This window comes from Monodelphis domestica, chromosome 2 (genome assembly GCF_027887165.1).
Source record: "Monodelphis domestica isolate mMonDom1 chromosome 2, mMonDom1.pri, whole genome shotgun sequence".
In the NCBI taxonomy this organism is placed as follows: domain Eukaryota; kingdom Metazoa; phylum Chordata; class Mammalia; order Didelphimorphia; family Didelphidae; genus Monodelphis; species Monodelphis domestica.
This window is the reverse complement of record NC_077228.1, coordinates 176539164-176562618: the sequence shown is the minus strand read 5'-3', so window position 1 is coordinate 176562618 and position 23455 is coordinate 176539164. Positions and strand designations below refer to the sequence as shown.

At 43.7% G+C, this 23455-nt stretch overlaps 1 protein-coding gene across 2 annotated transcripts; it reads right to left on the bottom strand.

Moving 5' to 3' along the window:
* Positions 1-636: 636 nt before the first annotated feature.
* On the bottom strand, positions 637-15609 carry CA4 (carbonic anhydrase 4). 2 transcript variants are annotated; one of them, XM_056816470.1, is made up of 8 exons: positions 15439-15609; positions 8199-8243; positions 5651-5806; positions 5380-5525; positions 4506-4604; positions 3962-4028; positions 3354-3517; positions 637-986 (listed from the first exon to the last, which is right to left on the bottom strand). In XM_056816470.1, the coding sequence occupies exons 1-8, from the start codon at positions 15494-15496 to the stop codon at positions 759-761; spliced, it is 963 nt and encodes a 320-aa protein (XP_056672448.1). In that variant the 5' UTR covers positions 15497-15609; the 3' UTR covers positions 637-758. The 2 variants fall into 2 exon arrangements, with proteins under 2 accessions (XP_056672448.1, XP_056672447.1); XM_056816469.1 differs by having other exon boundaries at positions 15433-15601.
* Between the last annotated feature and the right edge of the window lie 7846 nt (positions 15610-23455).

Below are 23455 nucleotides of genomic sequence, written 5' to 3'. Positions count from 1 at the left end.
CTCTGTCTCTCTCTCTCTCTCTCTCTTAACTCTTACCTCCCATCTTGGAATCAATACTATGTATTGGTTCCAAGGCAGAAGAGTGGTAAGAGCTGGGCAATGGGGGTTAAGTGACTTGCCCAGGGTCACACAGCTAGGAAGTGTTTGAGGCCAAATTTGAACCCAGGACTTTCCGTCTCTGGGCCTGACTCTCAATCCACTGAGACACCCAGCTGCCCCCCATGGAAAGTCTCTTGAGAGTGAAATCTTTTCATTTTGTCTGTGAATCCTTAGGTCATGATGCTCTTTCTGCTGTCACAAAGACTTTGATAAAATGGAGACAACCCTGGCAAGGGATATTCTAGATGGTTACCAGCCAACACTTCAGTCAGATTAATTGTCACCCAGCTGAGAATGGGGCAGGCTGGCAGGTAGGAGGAAGGCCATCAAAAAAGAAACTATAGGGGTGGGGGGATGGGGAAATGGAGCCAGCACCAAAACCTGGGGTGCAGGAAACTGCAGGTGATATTTATCCACTCAAACAAGGCAGGAGCCCCAGGGCAGGTTTGAATTGGGCAATAAGGAGTGTAAGGAAGATAAGACATGTCAAGATAAGTCATGCTTATAACAGAGAATAGTGGCAGTCAAGGGCAGCAGTGAGGTGCTGAGGAAAAGTTTATCTAAAATTTATATATATACAGTTATACAGTATATCTGTGAAAACTCAGAAGCCAGAAGGTCAAATGTCCAGGCTCCAGAAGTCGAAAGTCCAGGACCTTTCAGTAGAGGAGAATGGCCAGGAGGTAGGTCAGCAGAGGGGCCAGAAACTTGGGCCAGGTATGGGGCAGTAGTCCTTCCACCCCATTGTGATAGACTATTCGGTTCTTAAGCTCCTGTACTGGCCGAAAGTTGTCTATTATGGGGAAGTCTTTGATGGGACTGCTCGACGGAGATGGAGTGCTCTGAATCTTCTCATTATAGAACAGCTTCTTGGAGAATTGCAAGATCTATAAAGGACCAAGGATTCTGGTGACTGGTGATAGCTTTCTATTTTTTAAATTACATTTTTATTGGTTTATACCCAGTTATCTCACCTCCTCCCTCTCTTCCCCACACCAGAGAAGGAATAATCTAACAAAAAGATATGTACATATAAATTATGTCTTTCGTGTTTCTCTTTTTCAATTCTTTCTCTATAAGTAGAGATTCACAAGTTATTCTTCAAACTGCTTATTCTATAACATTTCTTCCTCTAACTTTCTGTTTTCCTTCTAATCTTGGCTATACTGGTTTTATTTATACAAACCCCTTTTGATTTAATGAACTCAAAATTATCTGTTTTACATCTTATACTGCTTTGATCTCTTGTTCATTCATACATTTCTCTCCTATCCATAAATCTGATAGGTAATGTTCTCTATTCTAATTTGCTTATGATATCTCCTTTTATGTCATGTATCCATTTTGATTTAACCTTAGTGAATGGTGTAAGATATTGGTCCATATCTACTTTCTTTCAAAATGCTTTCCAATTATCCTAGCAATTTTTCCAAATAGTGAGTTCTTATCCCCCAAACCTGGATCTATACTCTTGTCAAATACACAGTTATTATAATATTTAATTCCTCTTTGTTGTATGTCTGTTCTGTTCCACTGATCTACCTTTTGATTTCTTAGCCAATACCAGATAGTTCTGATAAGTATTGTTTTATAATACAGTTAAAAATCTGGCACTGCTAGATCTCCTTCCTTTACATTTTTTCCTATTGTTTCCTCTGATTTTGTTCTTTGAAATGCATTTTAGCATTATTTTTATGGCTCAATAAAATAATTTTTTGATAAATGAATTGTGATGGCATTGGATAAATAGATTAGTTTATAATTTTAATTATTTTGGTTCTGCCCAATCATAAACAATGATTATTTCTCCATTATTTAAATCTTACTTTATTTGTGTAGAAAGACTTTTATAATTATGTTCAGGTAGTTCTTGGGTTTATTTTAGCACACTATTATTCTAATATTCACTTAGATTCCCTAGCTTGCTTCAGCTCAAGCATTACCTTCTATGAAATGCCTTTCCTCATGACAATCCCTCAACTTCTAGTGCCTGGTCCAGATGATCTTGTATTTATTTAATGGCTTTGCATATATCTGTATATAAAACTTCCTACATATGTATTTTCTCTTTCATCCAGTGCAATACAAAGTCCTTGAGGGAAGGGACTATTTTTTTTTTGTCTTTGTATGTCCACTGCCCAGCAGAGGGGCCTTGCTCAGAGTTGGTGCTCAGAAAATGCTTGTTGACTTATTCCTCTTCAAAATAAAGAGCCCTAGTCTTTTTGGCTGAGGTCTTTGTATCCATTTATTTATCTTTGAGCCCTGACCCTTTCCTACTTCTCATGGGTGGGAGAGATAAAAGTAAAAGGGATGATCCACCTGGGGTGAATTTTTACCTTTTTGTTCCTTCAACTTGCCTCACTCAAGATTGAATTTAACCCTCTCTACTCCAAGACTCTCCATTTCCAAGTGTTATGTGAATAATTTCCATCGTCTTTATAGATGATAGAGACTCTAAAAGATCCCAGAAATGACTTAATCGAGACTGTGGCTGTAACTCAGCTTTTGAGGATGCTTGGAAGAGGGGAGGTATGGGGGAAGAGTCAAGGTGAGGGGTCTTGTCATTTCTTTTCTTTTCTTTTTAAACTCTTATCTTTTGTCTTAGAATTGATACTAGATATACATTTCAAGGCAGAAGAAAAGTAAGGATTAAGCAATTGGGATGAAGTGATTTGCCTAGGGTAACCTAGCTAGAAAGTTTCTCTGGCAGGATTTGAACTCTGATCTCCAGCCTCCTGGCTCTCTCTCTTTAACTGAGCCATCTAGCTGTTCCATGCCATTGCTTTTCTTATTGTGAGCCAGCCTCAGTTTCTAGACTGTTAGACTGACTAGAGAGTCCACCAAATGGCTGGTTTGGTGACTAGTCTGACATACTGAGCCCTTCCGAACAAGATTAGCCCTCAGATGACAGTCTAAATGTAGCAGAAGCCAAGTCATAAAATCAGGAGCTCACTCCTTGCTAAGAATCCTCCTAGCTCTAAATCCCATCATCCTGTGCACTCTTCGTAGTGTTCTTTGACTTCTATATGTTACAGTTTGGTTTTCATAAGTAGATTACAAGTTTTTTGTAGGCAGGGACTATGCCATGTTTCTGTGTCTCCCTCTAGCACATAGCATGAAGCTGGTAGGCATACAATCACAATTGATCAATTCACCAGCAAATTGATTGCATTCTACCCAGCCCTGAGCCTCTCATTTAGCCCCACAACCCCCCTGGGGACCTGGTATAAGATTGAAGATCCCCAAATGGTTACCTGATCTTTGTGAAGGCCTATAGTAGTCTTAAACACAGTCCAGATGACCTTTACATCACAATCAGGAGTAGTAAGGGAGCCCATGTATCGGAAATACTTTTTCCTATTCTTAACATCTGGGAGGAGTTCTTCGAGACTCAATGGTTTTGTGGAGGTATTCCCATCTGAAGGAGATAAAAGACCCCAGATGACCTGTTAGCTTGAGATTAGTGGAAAGAATCTCTGCTTCCTTCAGAATACATACATTACAGTACACATTCCCCTTCGACCTTTCTCCTCCAATCCCAGGACTTGCCCATAACATTTTTGCTAAGTGCAAATTTTCCCCTGCTACAATCCTGCTCATGACGACTATAAATAAAGGAACCCTGTTCCCCCATCTCCCAGCCTCTGATGCCTGGTGGCACCAAACTGTTTACTATAACCATGGATTATTAAAATCATCCCTCCCCAAAGTTCCCTTGACCAACTATTTTTGGGGCAACCTGGATGGGGACAGGGTGGCTCAAACTCAGCTTCCCCCACTGCAGTTCTTTCACCTCTATCTTTTCATCCATTTTCTACCCAGGTCCCTAGGTAGGGCATAGTAGATGCTTGTTATGACTCACTCTTATATGAGACTTTATCCAGGGCATCCAAGATAATCTGGAAGCCTTCATGCTTTTGGTTTGAAGCCTGGAAAGAGAACCATCTTGTTCAGACAGGCTAGGAAGTGACCCTTGGATAAGAGGCAGGGTGATGTTAGGGGGAAGGATGGGAGGAATCTTTGTGTTTAGTTCCCAGGCTAATTCTCGGGGTACCCCTTCTTTTCTGGATGAGTGAGTGAGATGCTGCATGGTGTTCTGATTTATTAGCAAGAGGAAGGTCTCCCTATCCTCTGCCCTGGTCTTGATTCTTCTTCCCACAATGTCTATAGGTTGTGGAGAGGAGAAACAGACAACCATACCTAGAGGGGGTTTGAGGGAGAGAGTCTGAGGGAGAGAAAGACAGAAAGCTATAATCCTTCTCTTCTTTCTCCCTTGTTCCATTTCTTGGTCCTCTGCTGGTAGGAGTGTGTGTGTGTGTGTGGGGGGGCATGTAAAAAGGGGAAAGGAAGACTGACAGGTGGGTAAGAATGCGAAGAGGACAGAGGAATGGGGAGGAGGTCCTAACCTCTATTAAGAATCCCAGCACAGCAAATGCATCTCTGTCCGACGAGGCAAGTGCCATTGATAAGTTAGCAAATTTCTCCTTCATATGGATAACGTGCATCTGGTTGAAAGAGCAGGAGAGAAAGGGATTAAGATGGGCATTTCCATTTTAGCTATGCTTCCTTGGGCCCTGGAGGTCTCTGAGTTCTGGACTGAGGAGAACAGGACCATAGATTTAGAAAAAAAAAACTGGTGAGGAAATGAAGGCCCTAAAAGATGAAGTGAATTATGAAATAAAAGATCATAGGTCTAAAGCTAGAAGGGATATTAGAGGCCATCTAGTTCAACTCTCTCTCTCTCTCTCTCTTTTTTCTACAAATGAAGAAACTAAGGAAGCCAAGAAAGATGGAGTTACTTGTTGAAGGTCACATTGGTAGTAAGTGACAAGTAGGATTTGAACCCAGATCTTTTGATTCCAAATCCATTGTTTTTCCATTGTTCAATCAGTAAGGATGGGTAGGAAGAGAAAGGCAGGGAGCTGAGGAGGTCCACAGTGTATGGAATAGAGTGAGAAGATTTTTGTTATGGCCCCAAAGGGGAGACTGGAAAGGAAGTGGGAACAGAGGGGATGTTTCTGATATCTGAAATTTAATCCTTGATTTGCTACTAATTAACCAAGTGACCCTGGGCAAATAATTTCCTCTTTCTGGGTCTCAGTTTGTACATATATATATATATATATATATGCCTCTAAGATCACTTCCATCTATTTCATGTTTTATCATTCCAAGATTTAAACCAAATCCCAGAGACCTCAGTCCCTATACCTGTTGGGTGGAGAACAAACAAGGGAATGGGATTGAGGCTCTACAAAATTGGGAGAGATGAACTCTCACCTCCATAGCAAAGGCCTTCCCATCGATGGTGTGTTCAGAGCCCTTGTCCACAGAGTCCGACCAGTGAAGATGGGATTCAACTCCCTTGTAAGTACCTGACAGGCCACCTCCAGAGATCTTTGCTGAGTCCGGAAGAGGCATTTTTACTTGGTGGGACAAAAGAAGAGGAATGAAGAAGGTGAGAGGCCATGTGGTTCTCTGGTCACTCATACTCTACTTCTTATCCCAGACTCTCCCTTTAGCCCTTCCCAAAGCACGAGAAATGACTCACTGGTGTATCCATTGTTTTTAATAAACGTCTCCTGCTTGAGGTCGTAGCCACTGAACTTGAAATCCACCAGGGAGTAATTTAACTTGATTTGCTTGGTTATAATGTTAATTGGGGATTGTTCCCCAGTTTGGCAGTACCCAGGCCATGCCTCTGGACCTGGAGGATTAGAAAACAGAAGAGAAGTGGAGAAGTAGACACCGAAATCAGATCTCATCTATAACAAGGGGCTTTGTGTGTGTGTGTGTGTGTGTGTGTGTGTGTGTGTGTGTGTGTGTGTGTGTGTGAAGATTTCAGATCCAGGGGTGTATCTTGTGTGATTCTGTGTCATACTTATGGGGGCCAGCATTGGGGCTTTTCACTGGCTCACCCCCTTGTGCCTCAAATGTGCTTCCTTCTCATGCTTCTCTCATAGAATTCCATGCTTCCTTCAAGATGAAGTTTAAGTATTGTTCTCTATACAAGTCTTTCCAGATCCCCCAGTTCCTCACACCCACCCTCTCTGAGCTACCTTGGATTATTTTGCATTTCCTTATATGGGATGTTTCAGAAGTATTTTTGGTTTGTTTTTTGTTTTAATAAAAACCCTTACTTTCCATCTTAGAGTCAATGCTATGTATTAGTTCCAAGGCAGAAGAGTGGTAAGGGTTAGACCATGGGGGTTAAGTGACTTGCCCAGGGTCACACAGCTGGGAAGTGTCTGAGGCCAAATGTCTCAGAAGTCTTAATGAATCTTTAAGCTAGAAGCTTAATCCTACACATAGACTTTTGGAACATTTGTTGACATACTTATTGCCTCCTGACTATAATGTAAGCTCCTTAAGGGTAGAGAACAGTTTGTTATTTTTCTATGTCTCTTCAGCATGAAGCAGAGTTCCCGACACATAACTGATATACATTTATGGATTGAATCATTGATTCATGTGGAGCTGAGTAAATAATAGAGGCTACATATATACTTGAATGAATATCATTTTCCTCTTGGGTTAGTCCCCCATAACTCCTACCTCCCCCTTTTATAAAATAGAGTTGGTTGAATCTAAATCTGCTGGGCTTCTGAGTCAGACAAAAGAATGAGACTAAAGCAACACAGGTTACCATAGTGAGAAGATGCCTTGGAGATCATCTAGTCTAAATTCCTCATTTTGCAGAAGAGGCAAAGTAGGTCCCAAGAGGGGAAGTTACTGGTCTCTCCACACAGCTAGAGGTTAACCAAATTGGGATGAGGACTTGGGGCTCCTGATTCCACCACTAGGATTCTGAACTACACTGGGTGGTGGCTGCGTACTTTGAGAAGAGGACTTTGTTACCAAATGTACCTTCAACATCTGACAGTATGAATTATCTTCTGTACCAACATCTTAACCCTCCTCAGGTTTTAGAACAGGGACTCTGAGGAATTTGAGTGGCCTGTGGTTTGGGACTGAGGACCGATGATGTAGGCTATGTGGGGTGTTCTGTCAGATAGGGCATTTGTGCAATTATGTGATCAAGAGGCTTAGCCATGGAAAAGAATTGAGAAAATTCATCTCCCTCTGCTCACATGGTGGGAGAAGGTTGAACTACAAGTGTAGAATAAAGGCTACATGGTCAGACTTCACTCATATGTTTTGGCTTTACTAAATGTTTTCTTTCTTTTGGGGAGAAGGATGTTTCAGTGAGTAGGTGCTGATAGATTCAGAAATGAAAGGGATTTAATAACGAGATGCCAATTCATTTTATTTTTTCAAAAAGTTGGAATGACACTAGAAGATCCCTGAAGTCTTTACCTGATTGACATTCTGTGAATCTGTCCTTCTGCTGACTCCTCACCTCCACCCCCCACCCTCTCCCTGGGTCTGCTCTGACCTGTGTTCCTGACACTCATAACCAGAGCAGGGGAAGGGGAAGGGAAGGGAAGTCCTCAGTGGAATGTAGTCAATTTTCAGCTCTCTGTTAGAAATAGTGGAGAATCTCCAAACCATTTCTGCTTTGTTATTATAAATTGTTACTGGGTATTTTTGCTATCTTGTGTTTGGTTTGTTTTTATTTTATGAGCTTTATTTCTTAGGAGAGATAAAGGCCAGACATTATTTGACTGATTCGGAAAAGTGTCCATTCTCTGAGAATCCCCCAACCCCATGAGTGTTGGAGGAGGAATGGAACTAAGAGTATGGTGAGAGGAATGAGGAAAATGAACCAAGAATTAAACATTGATCAGAGATGACCCACTAAGGGGATCATTCATCTAAATATTCAAGAAGTGACCCTCTCCAAAATATGGTCACAAGCATTTATAATAACACTTGCAAAAGTGTTTGCAAGTCAGGAAAAAAAAAAGATTTTCAAACTACTTCAGTATTATTATCTGATTTCATACATATAACAACTCTGGGGGGGGGGTAGATGCTAGTATTATTACTCCCATTTTGCAGATGAAGAAACTGAGGTCATTAGAGTTGAAATAACTTGCTCATTTGCTCTGAGCCTGGCTAGCCACACATCATTACTGAAGGATGGATGATCTGCCTGATTTGGGAAGGGGGAATGGATTTTCTAGTCTTCAACTCACCTGAACAATTTAAAACCTTTGCTTGTGATGAATAGCACCAGTCATCTAGGAAAGACAAGGAGAAGACAGTGTTAGTTAAGGGAGGAAGTGAATGCATGTAGGGTGGAATGGATGTGGGGAGAATGGAAAGTCTTCTATGATACTACAAACTCACAGCTCTCCTACATCTCTAACTGCTGCTCCTCTGAATCCTTTGCTGGCTCCTCATCTCCTTCTCATCTCTGAAGTGTGAATGTCCACAAGGTTCTCTCCTGGACCTTCCTCTTCCCTCATGGTACTGTTTTCTTTTGTGATCTCAATCATCCTCAGAACTTCAGCTATCTATATAACCACTATGCAAGTGAAGCCCCACTTTGTGTCTCCCTGGGACTCCATTTCCACAGCTCCAGTTGCCTGCTGGGCTTTCCCAACTAGATTCCTACTGAAATCTCAAACTATATCCAGCACTAAACATATCACCTTCTCCCCCAAACTTCCCCTTACTCTGGACTTCCCTTTTCCCCCCCTGGTGATGGTATCACCATCTTCTTAGCTGCTCAGGCTGGCAACCTCAGAGGATCTCTCCCCCTTCTTCCTCCCTCACAGACCTGCCTCTCTTACCTCCACTCACCTGTCAATCTCCCCCATATAATGTCTCTGTCCTCCAATTCCCAGTCCAATAACCACGATCCGCACCTCAACTTCTTTTTCAGACTCTTGTTGGTTTTGTTTGTTTGTTTGTTTTGCCTCTAGTCTCCCTGCTCTCTAATTCACTCTTTGTCCTGCTACCTGAGCCATCTTCTCTGTCCACCGTCCTGATCACAAAAGTTCTCTCCTCAATACTTTCCGTGGCTCCCTCTTCTCAGCTGCATATGAAAACATATACTTTTAGTCCCTCCAAGCCCCCTTCCATTCTCATCTTGTGCTCTTCACATATACTCTACGTTTGGAGAAAGTGGCCCATCCACCACCCCAGTGCCATTCCTGCCTTCTCCAGGTTCTGTGCCTTTTGCTCCTCACATCACCTCTCTGTCTCCTATTCCTGAAATGTCCCCACCAATGGAAACTTCTCTGTCTCCTGGGAGACCTCAGGGAGCACCTCCTCCTCCGGAGTGCCTTTCTGGACCCCCTCCTGCTCCCCCTGGGTGGAAACCCCCTTGAAAGCAGGCTCAGCACCCTCAGTTCTCCTTGTAGAGACAGGAATGCTGATTGCTTACTCTGTCTGGGATGAAGTGGGAGTGATGAATAAGGGAAAGGGCTGCCCTTCCCTAGGAGCTGAGGTCGGATTGCCTGACACCTGGGGAAGCACGCAGTTTGGCTCAGATATGTGGGGGGTAGAAAGAGGCATTTCCAGGCCCCGGAGAACTCTCCTATCCAGTGCCCAGATGGATACGTGCAGACACGTGGACTAAGGGCTCAGGAGCAGTCCCCGGGGTGCTGCCCTTCAATGCCCCAAGGACAAGGAAGGAAAGAGAAATAGAATAGATCCTGGTTAACAGCCTATCATCCCTATCCCTCTCCCACCCCCAACAGACACCCACAAATACACACACACCCATATCTACATGCACAGACATGTCTAGACACCCCCCACCGCACACGGTATCCACGCACGCACACACATGTAACACACATGGGTACATATAGTTAACACACACATATACATGCACATATGCATATAAACACCCACACAGATCTACACACACAAACACACATGTACAGAGGCATGTGTATTTGCACACACATCTATAGTTATCGAATAATAAAGGCCTTCACATTAAAGGCACCCCATACCACCCCCCTCCTCCAGATGGGTCCCCAACAATGACATTGAAATCTGCCTTTCTTTTTGCCATTAGGCTTCCTCCTAGCCTGTGAGGATTAACTTTGCAGGGGCCACCCCCTTTCCATAGCAATCAGCTCAGTGACTTTATCTGAGAAGACTGAAAGCTTACCCAAGTACCTGGAGCTGCCCACACCTCCCCTCCCAACCATGTGATTCAAGTCAATTCTTGGCCAAGTTCTCCTCTGCATGGTGCCAAGGTCCACTCTGACCTCTGACCCTCCTCAGGACTACTGCTTCCTTCCCTGAGCCTTGCCAGCTCAAGATCGAAGCTCCTGTGGTCCATCTTCCCTGGCAGATCTATGTGCCTCTTAGCCTTTGGGATGGGGGAGAAAATGGAGCTCATCCAAATAGCGGTAACTTTTAATGAGAAACTGTCTTCTCCCTCTCTTCTCACTGCCTCAGCCTGACCTGTTTCAAGGTTCATGTCTCTCCACTTCAGGACTTGCAAGAGGGTGTGAAATGCTCAGCTGGGAAGGGAAGTTGGGAGGATGTCTTATATCATGACTGTGAGTCTGGCTTGGGGCCCTAGTCAGAGTCAAAGAGGACCAATTCTTATGGCAACCTGAAGAGATGGAGGATGGGGAATGTATGGGTCAGAGAAGGTCATTTGGCCTCCCTAAGAGCAGTGCATCCCTCTGAGGCAGCAGAGAGAGTGCCAGAGAGGAAGAGTTTTAGTAGATGGTGGCAGATGATGGACCAGACCATTTGGACACCAGGATTCCTGGCTAGGTCAGGGAAAGGAAAGGTTATCTCAGTGGTATCAGCAGGAAATCTCAGTCTCATTCAGGTCATGGTGGTTGTAGAGGTGAGGCTAAGGAGAGTTGCCCTCCCCAGATCTGAATGAACCTCTTAGCAGAAAAGTGAGTCTTGGGTTTCAGATCTTTGGAATCCTTTCCTCTACTCATAGCTGCAGAAGTACAGGGGTTGTTCTTGTGTCCTGTTAGCTCTTGGGATTAGTACATTTTAGTAGGGAGCTATGACCTAGAGACTTTTTGGGGTTCCTCCACACACATACAACACACTGCTGATGCTCTAGCTCTGTTCCTGCCCTGGGGACCTTTCTGCCCTGCTTTGACACCTGGATCTTGAACCCAAAGATGTCCAGATGGCAGCTTCTTTCCTCATACTTCCCCTTTCTATCCCCCTCTCAACCCCCCACCATTCCTCAGCACATATCCCAATGTTCTTCTTTGAGAAAGGAAGCAGCAGGGATCTTAGAAGATATTTAGTTCAGCCTGGCTTCTTAGAAGTGAGGAAAACTGAAGGCAGGAGGAGCAATATGTCTGGCCCAAGGTCACACTAGTAGTTAGTTCAGTGGCAGAGACAATATTCTAACCCAAGATCACAAGCTCCAAAGCCTTCACTCATTTTGTTTCTCTTTACTATAAGAGACTATTCAGTAGTTTTGGTGGTGGTGGGGCATATTGGGAAATGATTGTAGTAAAAGAACAAAAAAAGCCAATAAAAGAACATAGGAAAAGGTGAGGGATCTCAGCTCTCCTCTTCTAAGGCAGTCAGACTAGTCATAAGTAGAGTTGGGCTGGGAGCTACACATCCCCTCCCATCCCTGGGAGAAGTGCCTTCACTTGGATTTTGTTTCCCCTATGTTCTCCTGATCTCTGGCCATGACCTCTGCTGTGTTCTTTATCATGTTGACTTTTGTAGTGTCATATGCTTGTACCTACTCATCTCAAAAGGAAGTAAGCCAGGAAAACAATAGAGCTGAAAGAGGCCAGAACCTGTTGGGGGCTGTGGAGTGAGAGGGAACAGTTACAAGTCCTAATGATTGGTGAAAGGGAATAAATCCGAGTCTCTGATGAAGGACAACATTGTCCTGGACTTTGAGGTGGGCATCTGCTCAATGTTTCACCCATTTTGCTTTTTTACTACTCTAATCTTGCCAAAACCTCTCCTCACCTCAATCCATGACAAATGTTCAAAGCAAGTATATGCTGGCAGCATTCTATTCCTTGTCCCAAGGTCCTTTTACATCTGCCCCAAGAAGGAATGGGGTCAGAATCATGGGGGTGTTTGCACCCTCTCTTCATGGCATCCCTACTACCAAGGCTCTGTGTCCCACTCAGCTCACATGCTGATTGAGAACAGAGTGAAGAAGAGCCCCATGTGGACCTTGCCCATCAACTCCTCCCTACCACCATTCCTCCAACAGCAGATCCCATGTTTCTGAGCACTGAAAGGCTCAGCCCCTGCAGAGGGAACTGCATATGGAATAGGGAATGATACAGCTCCATTCTTCTGTTTCTGCATCTAAACCAACATTGGGAGGGAAACAAGTTGGCCTCAGTCCAGACTCCAGCTTCTTCCCTCCCCAAATGGAGGGTTTAGTGGAAGGAAGGCCCCTGGTTGCCTATGCAAAGAGTCCTGAGATATTGATGGAGAAAAGTGTCGGAAAAGGAGGTAAGACCAAAAACACCCATGCAGATGTCCAACCTGAACCCTGAAGCTCTGGAGGTGGTGGGAAGTGGTAGCTTTGGTGGTGAGCTGCAGACAGGAAATAGACTAGCTATCTGGAAAGGAGGGAGAAGGCTTTGGATTGTAAGAGTCTAACCCAGGGGTCTCTGAGATAGAAGCAAAAACTCTACCTTGTGTGTGTGCGTGAGAGAGAGAGAGAGAGAGAGAGAGAGAGAGAAAGAGAGAGAGAGAGAGAGAAAGAGAGAGAGAGAAAGAGAGAGAGAGAGAGAGAGAGAAAGAGAGAAAGAGAGAGAGAGAGAGAGAAAGAGAGAAAGAGAGAGAGAGAGAAAGAGAGAGAGAGAAAGAGAGAGAGAGAGAGAGAGAGAGAGAGAGAGAGAGAGAGAGAGAGAGAGAGAGAGAGAGAGAGAGAGAGAGAGAGAGAGAGAGAGAGAGAGAGAGAAAGAGAGAGAGAGAGAGAGAGAATCTCTGGTGTATGGTGGAGTTGAGGAGAAGGATAGGGGAAATGAGAAAAGGAGTGAGAAAGAGGACAGGCATCCTATAGACAGTCTACCCCACAGATTTTCATTTCTACTACCCCAATCCACAAAGAGGAGAGGGCAGAGAGAAGCTATCTGACTGATGCCTTACCCAATAGGGACTTGTCTCCCAGGCACAGGAATCCTGTTTCTCTCAGCCTTAATTCTCTCTCCAGCCTTTCCTTACCCCTTCTACCCATACAGGTCTCCCTTGGCCCAGACCTCCCCTGCCCCTTCTCCTGACACTGACAGACAGGAAAAGTTGGGAAGAGAGAGGAGTTGCTAGTTTGGTGATGTTGCTGGCATCCAAGCACTTCCAAACCAGAGAATGATCCCCACTCCCAATCCCTCTTCCATCTCCCAGAAGGGAAAGATGAAGAACTATAAGAGTGGTATTCTTTCTTTTTTCCCCCTTCTACCCTCACTCTCTGTCTCTACTAATTTATACTAAGTATTCCAAGGCAGAAGAGCAGAAAGGACTAGGCATTTGGGGTTAGTAACTTTCCCAGGTCACACAGTTAGGAAGTGTCTGAGGCCAGATTTGAATCCAATCCTCCCAGCTCCAAGCCTAGTGCTCTTCCACTATGCCACTGAGCTGCCCCAGTGGCATCCCTTTTGAAAGGTTTGAAGAAAAACCTTGGCTAGAATCCCCAGTAACAGAGCCCCAAACCAGGCTTAGGGAGACAGCTCCTGTGAGGTAAAAAGTACCAGAAGTATGATTCTGTTTTTCCAAATGAAGCAACTGGGGTTCAGTGAGATTAAGTAACTTGTCCAAGGTCACAGAGCTAGTGATTGTCAGAGGTGGCAGCCTCAATTCTTCTGTCTCTAGTGCTTTCCACAATATAGTGCTGCCTGGGAACCTCCACCTCCTTTGAAAACCTTTATTGAGGAGGGGATTGGAGAAGGCAAGGGCTGGCTGCAGGTGAAGGAAGGAGGGAGACCTGTTTTCCTGAAGTTTTCTCTCCAGGAGAAACATCCCCAAACAACTCCAAGAGTGGGAGGGGATGGGGAGTGTCAGGGACCTCTCAGGGCCCAGGATAATGCCCTTCTGGCCCCCCAGCAGTGTGGATGCTGGCTTCTTATCAAATATTAACACCCTCCGCCTTGACCTGATAATTAAGAGCCTTGCTTCACTATTAATCTTTAAACGAAAATCACCTTGGCTGGAAAGACCGGCTGAGCCAGGACCTCTGAGTTCCTGGGGCCGCACCTCCCCCTCCCCACCCTCCCCCCCAACAACCTTCCAGAGAAGAAGCTGGCACAGCAGAGAGCAGAGCTCAGTTCTCCTTCAGGAGACACCCTTTCCCCTGGGAAGGAGAGCCCCAGGCCAGTACTGGGAGCTACACGTTGCCTGGGGACCCAGAACCCAAGCACAGAGTGTCCAGCCTCTCTGTCCACACAACTCATCTCTCACCTGATCACAGACCAACCTTGTGTCCTAGAGACCCTGAGGCACCCAGGGGAGTAGTGACATTGAGACCGACCTGGAACTCAGCCCACATCAGTAGACCCGGGGAGAGGCAGGGGTTTAGTGGTAACAAACATGGACAGGGAGAGCTGCAAAGGCAGAGTAGCTGTCTGCCTGGAACCCAAAGGACTTTCTGTCTCCTTTTGCTCAGTCCTCTCTTGTTGCCTGTCTGTTTCACTGTTTTCTCTATCTCTGTCTTTGTCTCAGTAAGTCTCTGTCTGAGTTTCTGCCTGATGTTCCCTCTTTTCTCTTTGCTTCCCTCTGTTTACATTTCTCTGTCTTTTCTCTACTTCTAACTTTGTTTTGGTCTACATCTTTTTTGTTGTTGCTGTTTTCATATCTCTGTGTATGTTTTTTCTCTCTGTGTGAAGCTTTGTTTTTGTTTTTCACTCTGTTTTTTCCTCTGTTACTTCTTTTTGTCTCATTTTTCTTACTCAGTCTATTTCTCTTTATCTGTCCCACTGTCTTTGTCTGACTTCATCCTTTTATCTCCGTTTACCTCTGTCCATTTTCTCTCTCTCACTCAATAGTATGTGTCTTCTCCTGTATTGTCTCTGTGGAATATTTCTTGTCTTTGTCCCCATCAATATGTTGTTTTATTACTCAATTTTTTTCTGCCTATGTCTATCTCTGTCTTGAGTTTCTCTCCCTTTCTTTTTGAATATATCTCCATTCTATATGTTTTCTCTTTCTTATATCTGACTCTCTATTTCTCTTGATCTCTGTCTCTTTGTTTACTGTCTCTGTATAAATATGTGTGTACATGTTATATTCACACATATTTTATATATTTTATATATATATTATATATGTGTGAATAAACACACTAATTCACACACATGTCTTCCCTTGCTCCCATCTCTCTCCTGTGCTCCCAGGCTGGTGGATTCCCCTTACTCACCCACCCAGCTGACAGGTCAGGGTTTTCTGTCCCCAAAGTTCATCTCAGATGGAGAATTGGGTTGAGGACAGGGGAAAGGGGAGGTAAATTACCTGTACCTTCTGAGGCCACTGATTGGGCCAATGTGAGGGCCAGCAGCTTTAGGAACAAGCTCATCCTCTGCTATCCAGCTGTCTGTCTGCTTGGTCTGTCCACTTGGCCACGTGTCAGGCCAAGAATGAGCCAGGGTCTGTCCTGCAGTCATGTTTCTGTCCTGGGGTTTTTATAGAGGAACAAGGAGCCAGGGCCAGATAGACAGGAGAGCTGGACCTCTTAGTCAGGCTCCTCCCCTTGCTCTCTTCTTCCCTCCCCTTCCCACCCGTCCTGGAATTCTTCCCTTCCTCTCCTTGATTTTCTCCCCCTCCCTTACCTCCCAGAGTCTTTCTCCTGTTCTCTCACCATCCCACATTCCCTTTTTAATCTTCCCAATTTGTTCTCTTTTCCCATCTTCTCTTCCTCCTCTTTCTTCTCCTCCTCCTTTTCTTCTTCTTCTTCCTCCTCCTTTTCTTCCTCTTTTCCTCCTCCTCTTTCTTCTCCTCCTTTTCTTCTTCCTCCTTCTCCTCCATTTTCTCCTTCTTCCCTCAGTCACCTAGTCAGAACCATTTCGTGCTAACTTGTGCCAGGTACTGTGCTAAGTCTAGGGGTACAGAGAATGACAAAATACTTCCCCTGCCTTGGAGGAGCTTACAAACTTTCCCCAACTACTTCTCTTTCTCCTCTGTTCTCTCCCTCCTACCCAAATCCTGGTTAATTTCTCCTCCCCGCACTGGTCATTTTGATATGGCTTATTGAAGATTCTGGGATGGTCTGATTGGGGATGCCCTGCCTTCTCCAGAACAGAGGAGGGATGGGGGTGGAAAGGAGGGCTTAGAAGAAAGGGTACTAAAAGCTATTTGACTTTCTCATTAATCAATTCCAAGCCTCTCAGCTCCCACCTATACTTGGAGCTGGGAGCTGGATATTCTGGAGGAAGGATACACGTACAGTTAAATAGTCCTTAATCAACCCCTCCTTGTCTGTCTGTTCCCAGTCTTTTCTGCTGGGAAGCACTTGGGGGTATGTGTGTGCTGAAAATTCATCCTCAGAATTCTGGTTTCCAGAGCTTTAGAAAGAAATCTCAAAGAGATTCAATTCAATCCCAGAATCCTGAGAATTTCTCCTTTTCTCTCCCTCCACAACCGCCATCCACTTCAATGCCATCTGCCCAGAACCTCAAGCTAACCCTTAAGCTTCTATATCTCCTTGTAAGCAGACTAGGGCTATGAAAACTTAAAACTACCAGTGGAACCTAAGTACCTAGGAAATAAAGATCTTGTCCATCTCCTCTTTCCCTCCCTCTTTCTGCTCCTCACTACAGACTTTGGGGTCAGGACCTGGCATTCTCATATCTTAGCCTTTGGAACTGTGTCCTAAGGGGAATGTGTAGGTGGAGAGTAAAACTATGCTCAGTGAGGTGTCAGTCTGGTGGGAAGGAAGGAGCAGAAGGGACTGGCACAGAATGGAGCTGAGTATTTGTCCCTGGGCTTCTATCTCAATCTTTTTTCTTTTTCTGCTTCAATCAGTCTCTTTACTTGTCCCTGTTTCTGTCTTCTAGCCATTAGCACCAGTCTCATTCCTCAAGCTTTTCATAAGACAAATGATAAGGACATTCCTTGAAAACTGAGCTAAGATGCCTTTTCTTCCCCAACCCCTACCTCCAACCTAGGGCCTCCCACCCTCTCTGGGTGAGAGATATTCGGTCAAGAATGTTGAGAACAAAAGACAAATCATCTAGGGCTAATAGGAAGGAGTCTGAAGTAAACCCTACCAAACCTAGGAGCCCAAATGAGGTAGGGAAATTTAAGTGGAGAAGGAGAAGCAGCTGAAGAAGTCCTTTGGAGACTTCTTCCTGCCTGCCTAATTTCTTCAAAGCTACTGTTCAACCAGATTTCAATAGTGCTCTTTCTTCAAGAGCCTCCCATAAAAGAGGCAGAGGTGATGGGAACAGTGTGGGAACCAGGGAGGTCCTTATACAAAGGAAGAGGAGAACCATTTGGGGAAGTGAAATTTGTGGGTGAGGAGAGGAGTCAGATGGGGGACACTGTCAGATTTTTTCCCTTAAATTTCAGGAGACTCCATTTCTTACATATACTGAAATGGATTTGTGGGGAGAGGGACCTCAAGAATCTAGAACTCTGTAGTGTCTGGCAGAGAGTGTATGTGCAATTCTTTCTTTCCCTCTCCAACCACAAAATACACATCATTGCAGGACCCAGAGTTCATTTGTTTGAGAAAGGAAGGGGTATGAAGGAGGAGGTGAGTCAGAGAGGCAGTCTAGACACACAGTAGGATCTAGGGCTTTGCCAATTTAGTTTTGGACAATCTGATCTCATCACAGATACCTTCTGGGATACCCCATATACTGACAGCCCTTTCCAGTCCTGGCATAGAAATCTTTCTCACCTCTTCCAAGCCTGAGAAGTGAGCTTCTTTGGACCAAGTTGAAGGGGTGGGAGAATCTGACTTGTTGAGGTGTTCTATCTCCCTATAGTAATAATACAAACTGCAACCCCAAGTGGAGATGATTCCCTCTGTTGTGGGGGGGACTTGAGATGAACCCCAGGTATGGGACAGATACCCTTTGCAAGAATGCAAGATTCCATAACTCAGCTTAGAAATAAAAAGAGAAAATTATTAATTTGGTATTCATGTTGAATTTGGCTGGGAGGACAGCCCAGGTGGGACACTGCCTCCTTGAGGAGATGGATTCTGGGCTTTATATACCCTTTTGACAACAAGGGCTATGTGAATAAAATGAGGTTGGGCAGAGGTGGGTTTGTTATCTGACGGGGACTAAAGTGATGATTAGTGTCCTGAAGACCTAGGGGGTGACCAGGCATAGTTTAGGGGACAAGAAGATGTCCTAGATTATAGTCCAATGGTATCAGAGTATAACCAGAAGATATATATTTGTGTCCATTTCAAAATGTAGGGGAGAATCCAAGGGGAATATTTCTGTCAGGGGTCTTTCCTTATTGTGAATCTCTGATGCCCAGAGCCACCTTTTCCTGAAACACTTCTAGGGTTTGGGGTATCCAAGGGAAACCCAGGGTCCCATATCACCTTCACAGATATAGACCTTCCTTGTTCCAAGGCCACAGTTCTTCCTCCACAAACACACAAACAGACTCATGAAGAGCCCTAACCCTCCAGTAACCCCTGACCCAGAATCACATAACTCTATGGAGTCGCTTTCATCCTTCCAGGCATGTTGAAGAGGGAGTATTTATACCAGCCTCCCTCTATAACCCTCCTCCCCCAGCCACATTCCCCATTCATTTTTAGTTTCTCTAACCCCACCAAGTCCAAAGTCACTGGGGTTATTTATGACCCTGTACCTGGGACACTCGGAAGTCCAAGAGGGCTAGCTTTGGAGTTAAAGGTTCAGATTTTAGCCTTGCCATTTACTAACTGCACGATCCTGACAAAACCACATAAACTTTATGAACCTCATTTCCTCATCTATAAAGTGAGAGGCTTGCTAAGTGACATAAGATTCCTTCCTACTCTAAATATTTGGACCTGTGTTTTTCTGGGTTCCCACTAAGAGGACCTTGGAGTGTTGGGGGGTGGGGAGGACAGAGAAAGGGAGGCATCTCAAACCTAACCACCATTGCTCTCTGCACTGAACTTGCAAGAATGGTGTTCAGAGGAATTTTGGCAGCCAAGATGAAAAGCAACCTCTGGCAGAGGAGCTAAAAGGCCCAGCTTGAAGAGAATGGAAGTGGGAAGTTTCCTGTCTTTAAGCCTGGAATTTGGAAGTCCCTGTGGTTGCTGGAATAAGCTAATTTACTAAGGCTCATGTGGTGAAGGTGAATTTATGAGTGTTCAAAAGTTGCCCCCGTGAAAGCAGGCCATTGGCTTTGTCCAGTTATCAACCAACAAAGCCAAGAATGATGAACTGGGCTATTTGTAATGCACCTTTTTGAAGAGTGACTCTTTGTTCTCTTATATGGGTACATTATATACACCATATGGGCAGGTATTAAAATTTGGGGCAATAAAAGAAATCTGATCTTTTATAAGTAGCTTCCTAACTTCTATCTCAAACATGTCCACAGATTGTTTCATTGTTCATCAGTGATCTTCAAGCACTGTACACTGACCTTACTTAGGAGTACAGATGGACTTTCTCTGGGTCTCAGTCTTCTTGTTTTCTTTATTTACTTTTTCATTCTTTCTTCTTATTTTCTTTCTTTCTGACCTTTAATTTCTTTCCTTCTATCTTCTCATTGATACTAAGTTGCCACTAAAAAGGCAGAAGAGAGATAAGGGCTGGACAATTGGGATTAAATGATTTATTCAGGGTTACACAGGTAGGAAATTATCTGAGGTCAGATTTAAATCCCAGACCTATTCTCTCCAGATTGTCTTCCCCAGGCCAGTCCTTCAAGTACATGAATCCTTAGGTGACTTAATGGATAGAGTGCTATACCTGGAACCAAGAAAATTCAAATTCTCCCTCATTTATTAGATCTATAATCCTGGGAAAGTCACTTAACCTGTTTATCTCACCTCTAATAGCTCCTGCTTCCCAGGGTTGTTATGAGAATAAAATGAAATTTATGTAAAGTGCTCCCAAAACCTATATAAATGTTAGTTATTACAATTTAATAACAGAGCTCTGAACTTGGAGGGAAAACAATAACTAACTACTACTGCAGCCAGGGAGTAGCATGAGATCAGACCCTCACCTGAGGAATGTCCAGAAAATCTCTCTGCTGGTGGTAATTCATACCTTCCCTCTATACAAATAGTAAATGAAGGGGCCAAAGTAAGAGTGAATTTCTCCACTTTTTCCTTTCCCTCAATCCCAGAACCCATTCTGTTTTCACCACTCTCCAATTCACTACCTTGGTCGTTCAAGTCAATGTATACAAGCATTCTTTTAGCAATAATATGTAACGTGGTATTGGGGTGCCCCTCAATCTCCTAATTGCCCCATGAGAATTCTGTCATTAGTAAACCAGGAGGGCTCAAGGACTTCTCAGGGGCTTGAGGGGGTTTGTTCTGGACCTTTAGCTCAACATCAAAGATTTCTTCTACTGAATTGTTCCACCCAGGGAGTCTGGGGCCTGAGAGGGAAGAGGAGGGGGGCAGTCTCTCTGGAATTGGGTTTCTTGTGGGAGCCTCTTTGTTACTCCTCCTCACTAAGAGCTCCTTCATATATGTGCATGAAAAAGAGATAAACATTGACAGTTTCTTTTCCTTTGTATATCAACAGAAAAGAAATAAATGGGAGCAGGGGAGAACTGGGAAATTCCCACCTGAAATGAGGTTGTCCTAGGAACTGCTAGGGGGTTGGAATTATTCTGGGGAGGTTCTGTGGGGCAGAATCATCCCTATATTACCTGAGAAGAGGGTAGTCCCCCGTTCCTCTGTTGATAATTTTAGGGGAAATGACCCTACCTTTTAGGTGGGTAACCCTTTGAGGTTTTACTTCCTACTTTTATTTCTGAACTTTCATTCCTTGTTCCTCACTATTAATGGTCTCTGCTTCTCTTTCTCCCTTACCTTTAACTCTTACCCTTAATTCTATAGGTTCTGATCTCTAGGTATAATTACTACAGGGCTGGGCTTGTACCTATCTAGATGATATACAAGTATCTCCCTCATAAAACCGTACAGCTTAATTAGAAAGGGCCATGCCCATGGGTTATGGAGGAAGAGATGGGCTGTTTAATTTTGTTTAAGGGGAGGGGAGAGGTGTCATCCTCAAGCAGAAGATCCCAGCTGGGACTAGAGCCAGAAGAAGGGTGTTTGGGTTGATTCTCTGTCTTGTGTAATTTTCTCCTTCCCTGATCCCTTTACCCCTCCTTCCCTTTTTCTTCTTTCTCTTTTCCTTTCATATCATTGCAAGTGGCTCAGGAATTCTCGGTTCTAATTTCAGTTCGATCACTTGCTAGCTATGTGACCTTGGATTCATCTGTTAAGTTTTATAGTTTCAGTTTTCTCATTTGCAAAATAGGGATAATAATTATCTTCCTTGTCAATCTTACATTAGAACTTAAGAAACTAATGCAATTGTAAACGTGAGAGCACTTGATAATTTGAATTGATACTTGCATACACATACACACACACACATATATATATAATATAGTTTTCAGTTTTCATAACTCCTCCCTTAGACCCAGAGACAGCTAGGTGGCACAATGGTCATAACACTGAGTCTGGGATCAAGAAGACCTAGGTTCAAAAGTAGCCTCAGCTACTTACTAGTTGTGTGACCTAGGGCAAGTCAAATAACCTCCTTCTGTCTTAGTTTCCTCCTCTAAAAAATGGGAATAACAACAGCACTTACCTCTCTGACAAGAAAGATTTGAAGATCCAAATATTGAGACTATTTGTCATGTGCCTGACATAGTGTTTAACAAATGCTTGTTGCTTCCTTTCTTCCTCGATCTTCCTTTTGGGCTCTCCTTTGAAATCTTCTGAACTCTCTATCCCAGTCCACCAAACCTGGGTAGGTCTTGGGTTCTCCATTCCCATTCATTCACCATTTCCCTCTTAGGGTTTATCATCTAGTTTCAGTGGCATAATGCTTGAAGTAGCTGGTTATCCAGAAGGTGTGGGATGTTGGATGGAGATGAACTCAAAAAGGGGTTGGAACCCCCCTCTCCCCCCATTATCAGAATAATAAGAAACAAGCCAAGCCAATGATGTGATCAGAAATCAGGCACAGGTTTGGAGAAAATATTGTGGATGGGGGAAAGGAAAAGGGAAAGGTAGAATTACAGGGCTGAGTATTTGTGTGGATGTGCTCAAGAGCTGAATGTGGAGAGGATGGTGTTTGCAGCCTGATAAATGAACGTTTGGGGACCTCAGCTCCCTTATGCCACATAAAGCTATTTCTGGTGGAAGGGCCTTATTTTACATTCATCTTTTCCTGTGAGATGGAAGAAGCTGCTCCATCACTCATATACCAAGTTCTCTTTTAGGAACTTTCGTAGATTTATTCCAGGTCATCATTTAGATAACTGAGATAACTGAGGTCAGGTCCTCCATTTTATACAGCTGTTTGGCAACTAGTTGGGTCAGTGTATAGAGTATTAGGCTTAGCTTCAAATTTGGCCTCAACTATTTTTTAATTGTGTGACAAGTCTCATATTACCTAGTCCTAACCAATGTTCTCCCTCAGAATTCATACTTAGTGTCCATTCTAAGGGAAAAGGTAAGGATTTAAAAAAAAAATCTTTTATAACTAATTCTTTCCTTATTGGCTGCTTTTGGTACTAAGTTACCAGCCATTAGAAAATATTTGAACCAAAATTTGATTTGGTCTCCTGTCCTTGGGCCACAGAAGTGTTTTTAGGGATTAAAAAAATAATGCAAAAAAAAAGATTTAATCAATAAACAAATTAACACTGTAAGTGACCTGGGAATAACTCCACACTTCTGGCATGAAGGGGTTATTATTTTGGAGATTTGATTGAGGATCAAAAGTTCTCAGCATTCTTCCCTCTCCCTCTCCCCCTCCCCCATTGTGAGCTTCTCACTAGAGTATTGGCTCCCTGAGTTTGGGTTTGGATGTCCTCTCCTCTTCTCCACACTAGAAGTGGCAAAAGAAGAGACAATAAACGAGAGCCCAATATTCTGAACCTCCCCTTCAAGCCACTGTACTGGAGGGGTTTTGAACTGCTGTCTTCTAATTCTTGGAAAGAGTAGAGCTAATCTGGGATTTGGTCATCAAGATGGAGCAGATACTTTCCTAGGGAAGCATGAGAGGAAAGAGGGGATAGGATAGGAACATCAGACTTTCTGAAATGGCAACTCAACTAAAACCATGACCATCAGAATGAGAAAAAAAAAACATATATCTCCCTTCAGCCTTGTACATATGTTAAAAAATGGTACCAGTCTTCTCTTATAATATCCTTGCCTTTAAGGATTAAATTCAATTTAACCTTAAATTAAATTAAATTTAAATTTAACTTATTGTGTCCAAATAAGGAAGAAGCTGGGATCAGGTTGTTATGGATTTTCATATTTTTACTTGTTCTTACCATCTGCAGGGAATGCTGCCTTTCAGATCCT

Excerpts from the sequence above, each read along its gene's own strand:
- CA4 (XM_056816469.1), bottom strand. The coding sequence starts at position 15,496 with ATGAGCTTGTTCCTAAAGCTGCTGGCCCTCACATTGGCCCAATCAGTG. Across the intron at positions 8,244-15,432 it reads AGTGGCCTCAGAAGGTACAG|ATGACTGGTGCTATTCATCA; the intron begins GTAATTTACCTC and ends TGTCTTTCCTAG. Across the intron at positions 4,605-5,379 it reads GGAAGGCCTTTGCTATGGAG|ATGCACGTTATCCATATGAA; the intron begins GTGAGAGTTCAT and ends TCTTTCAACCAG.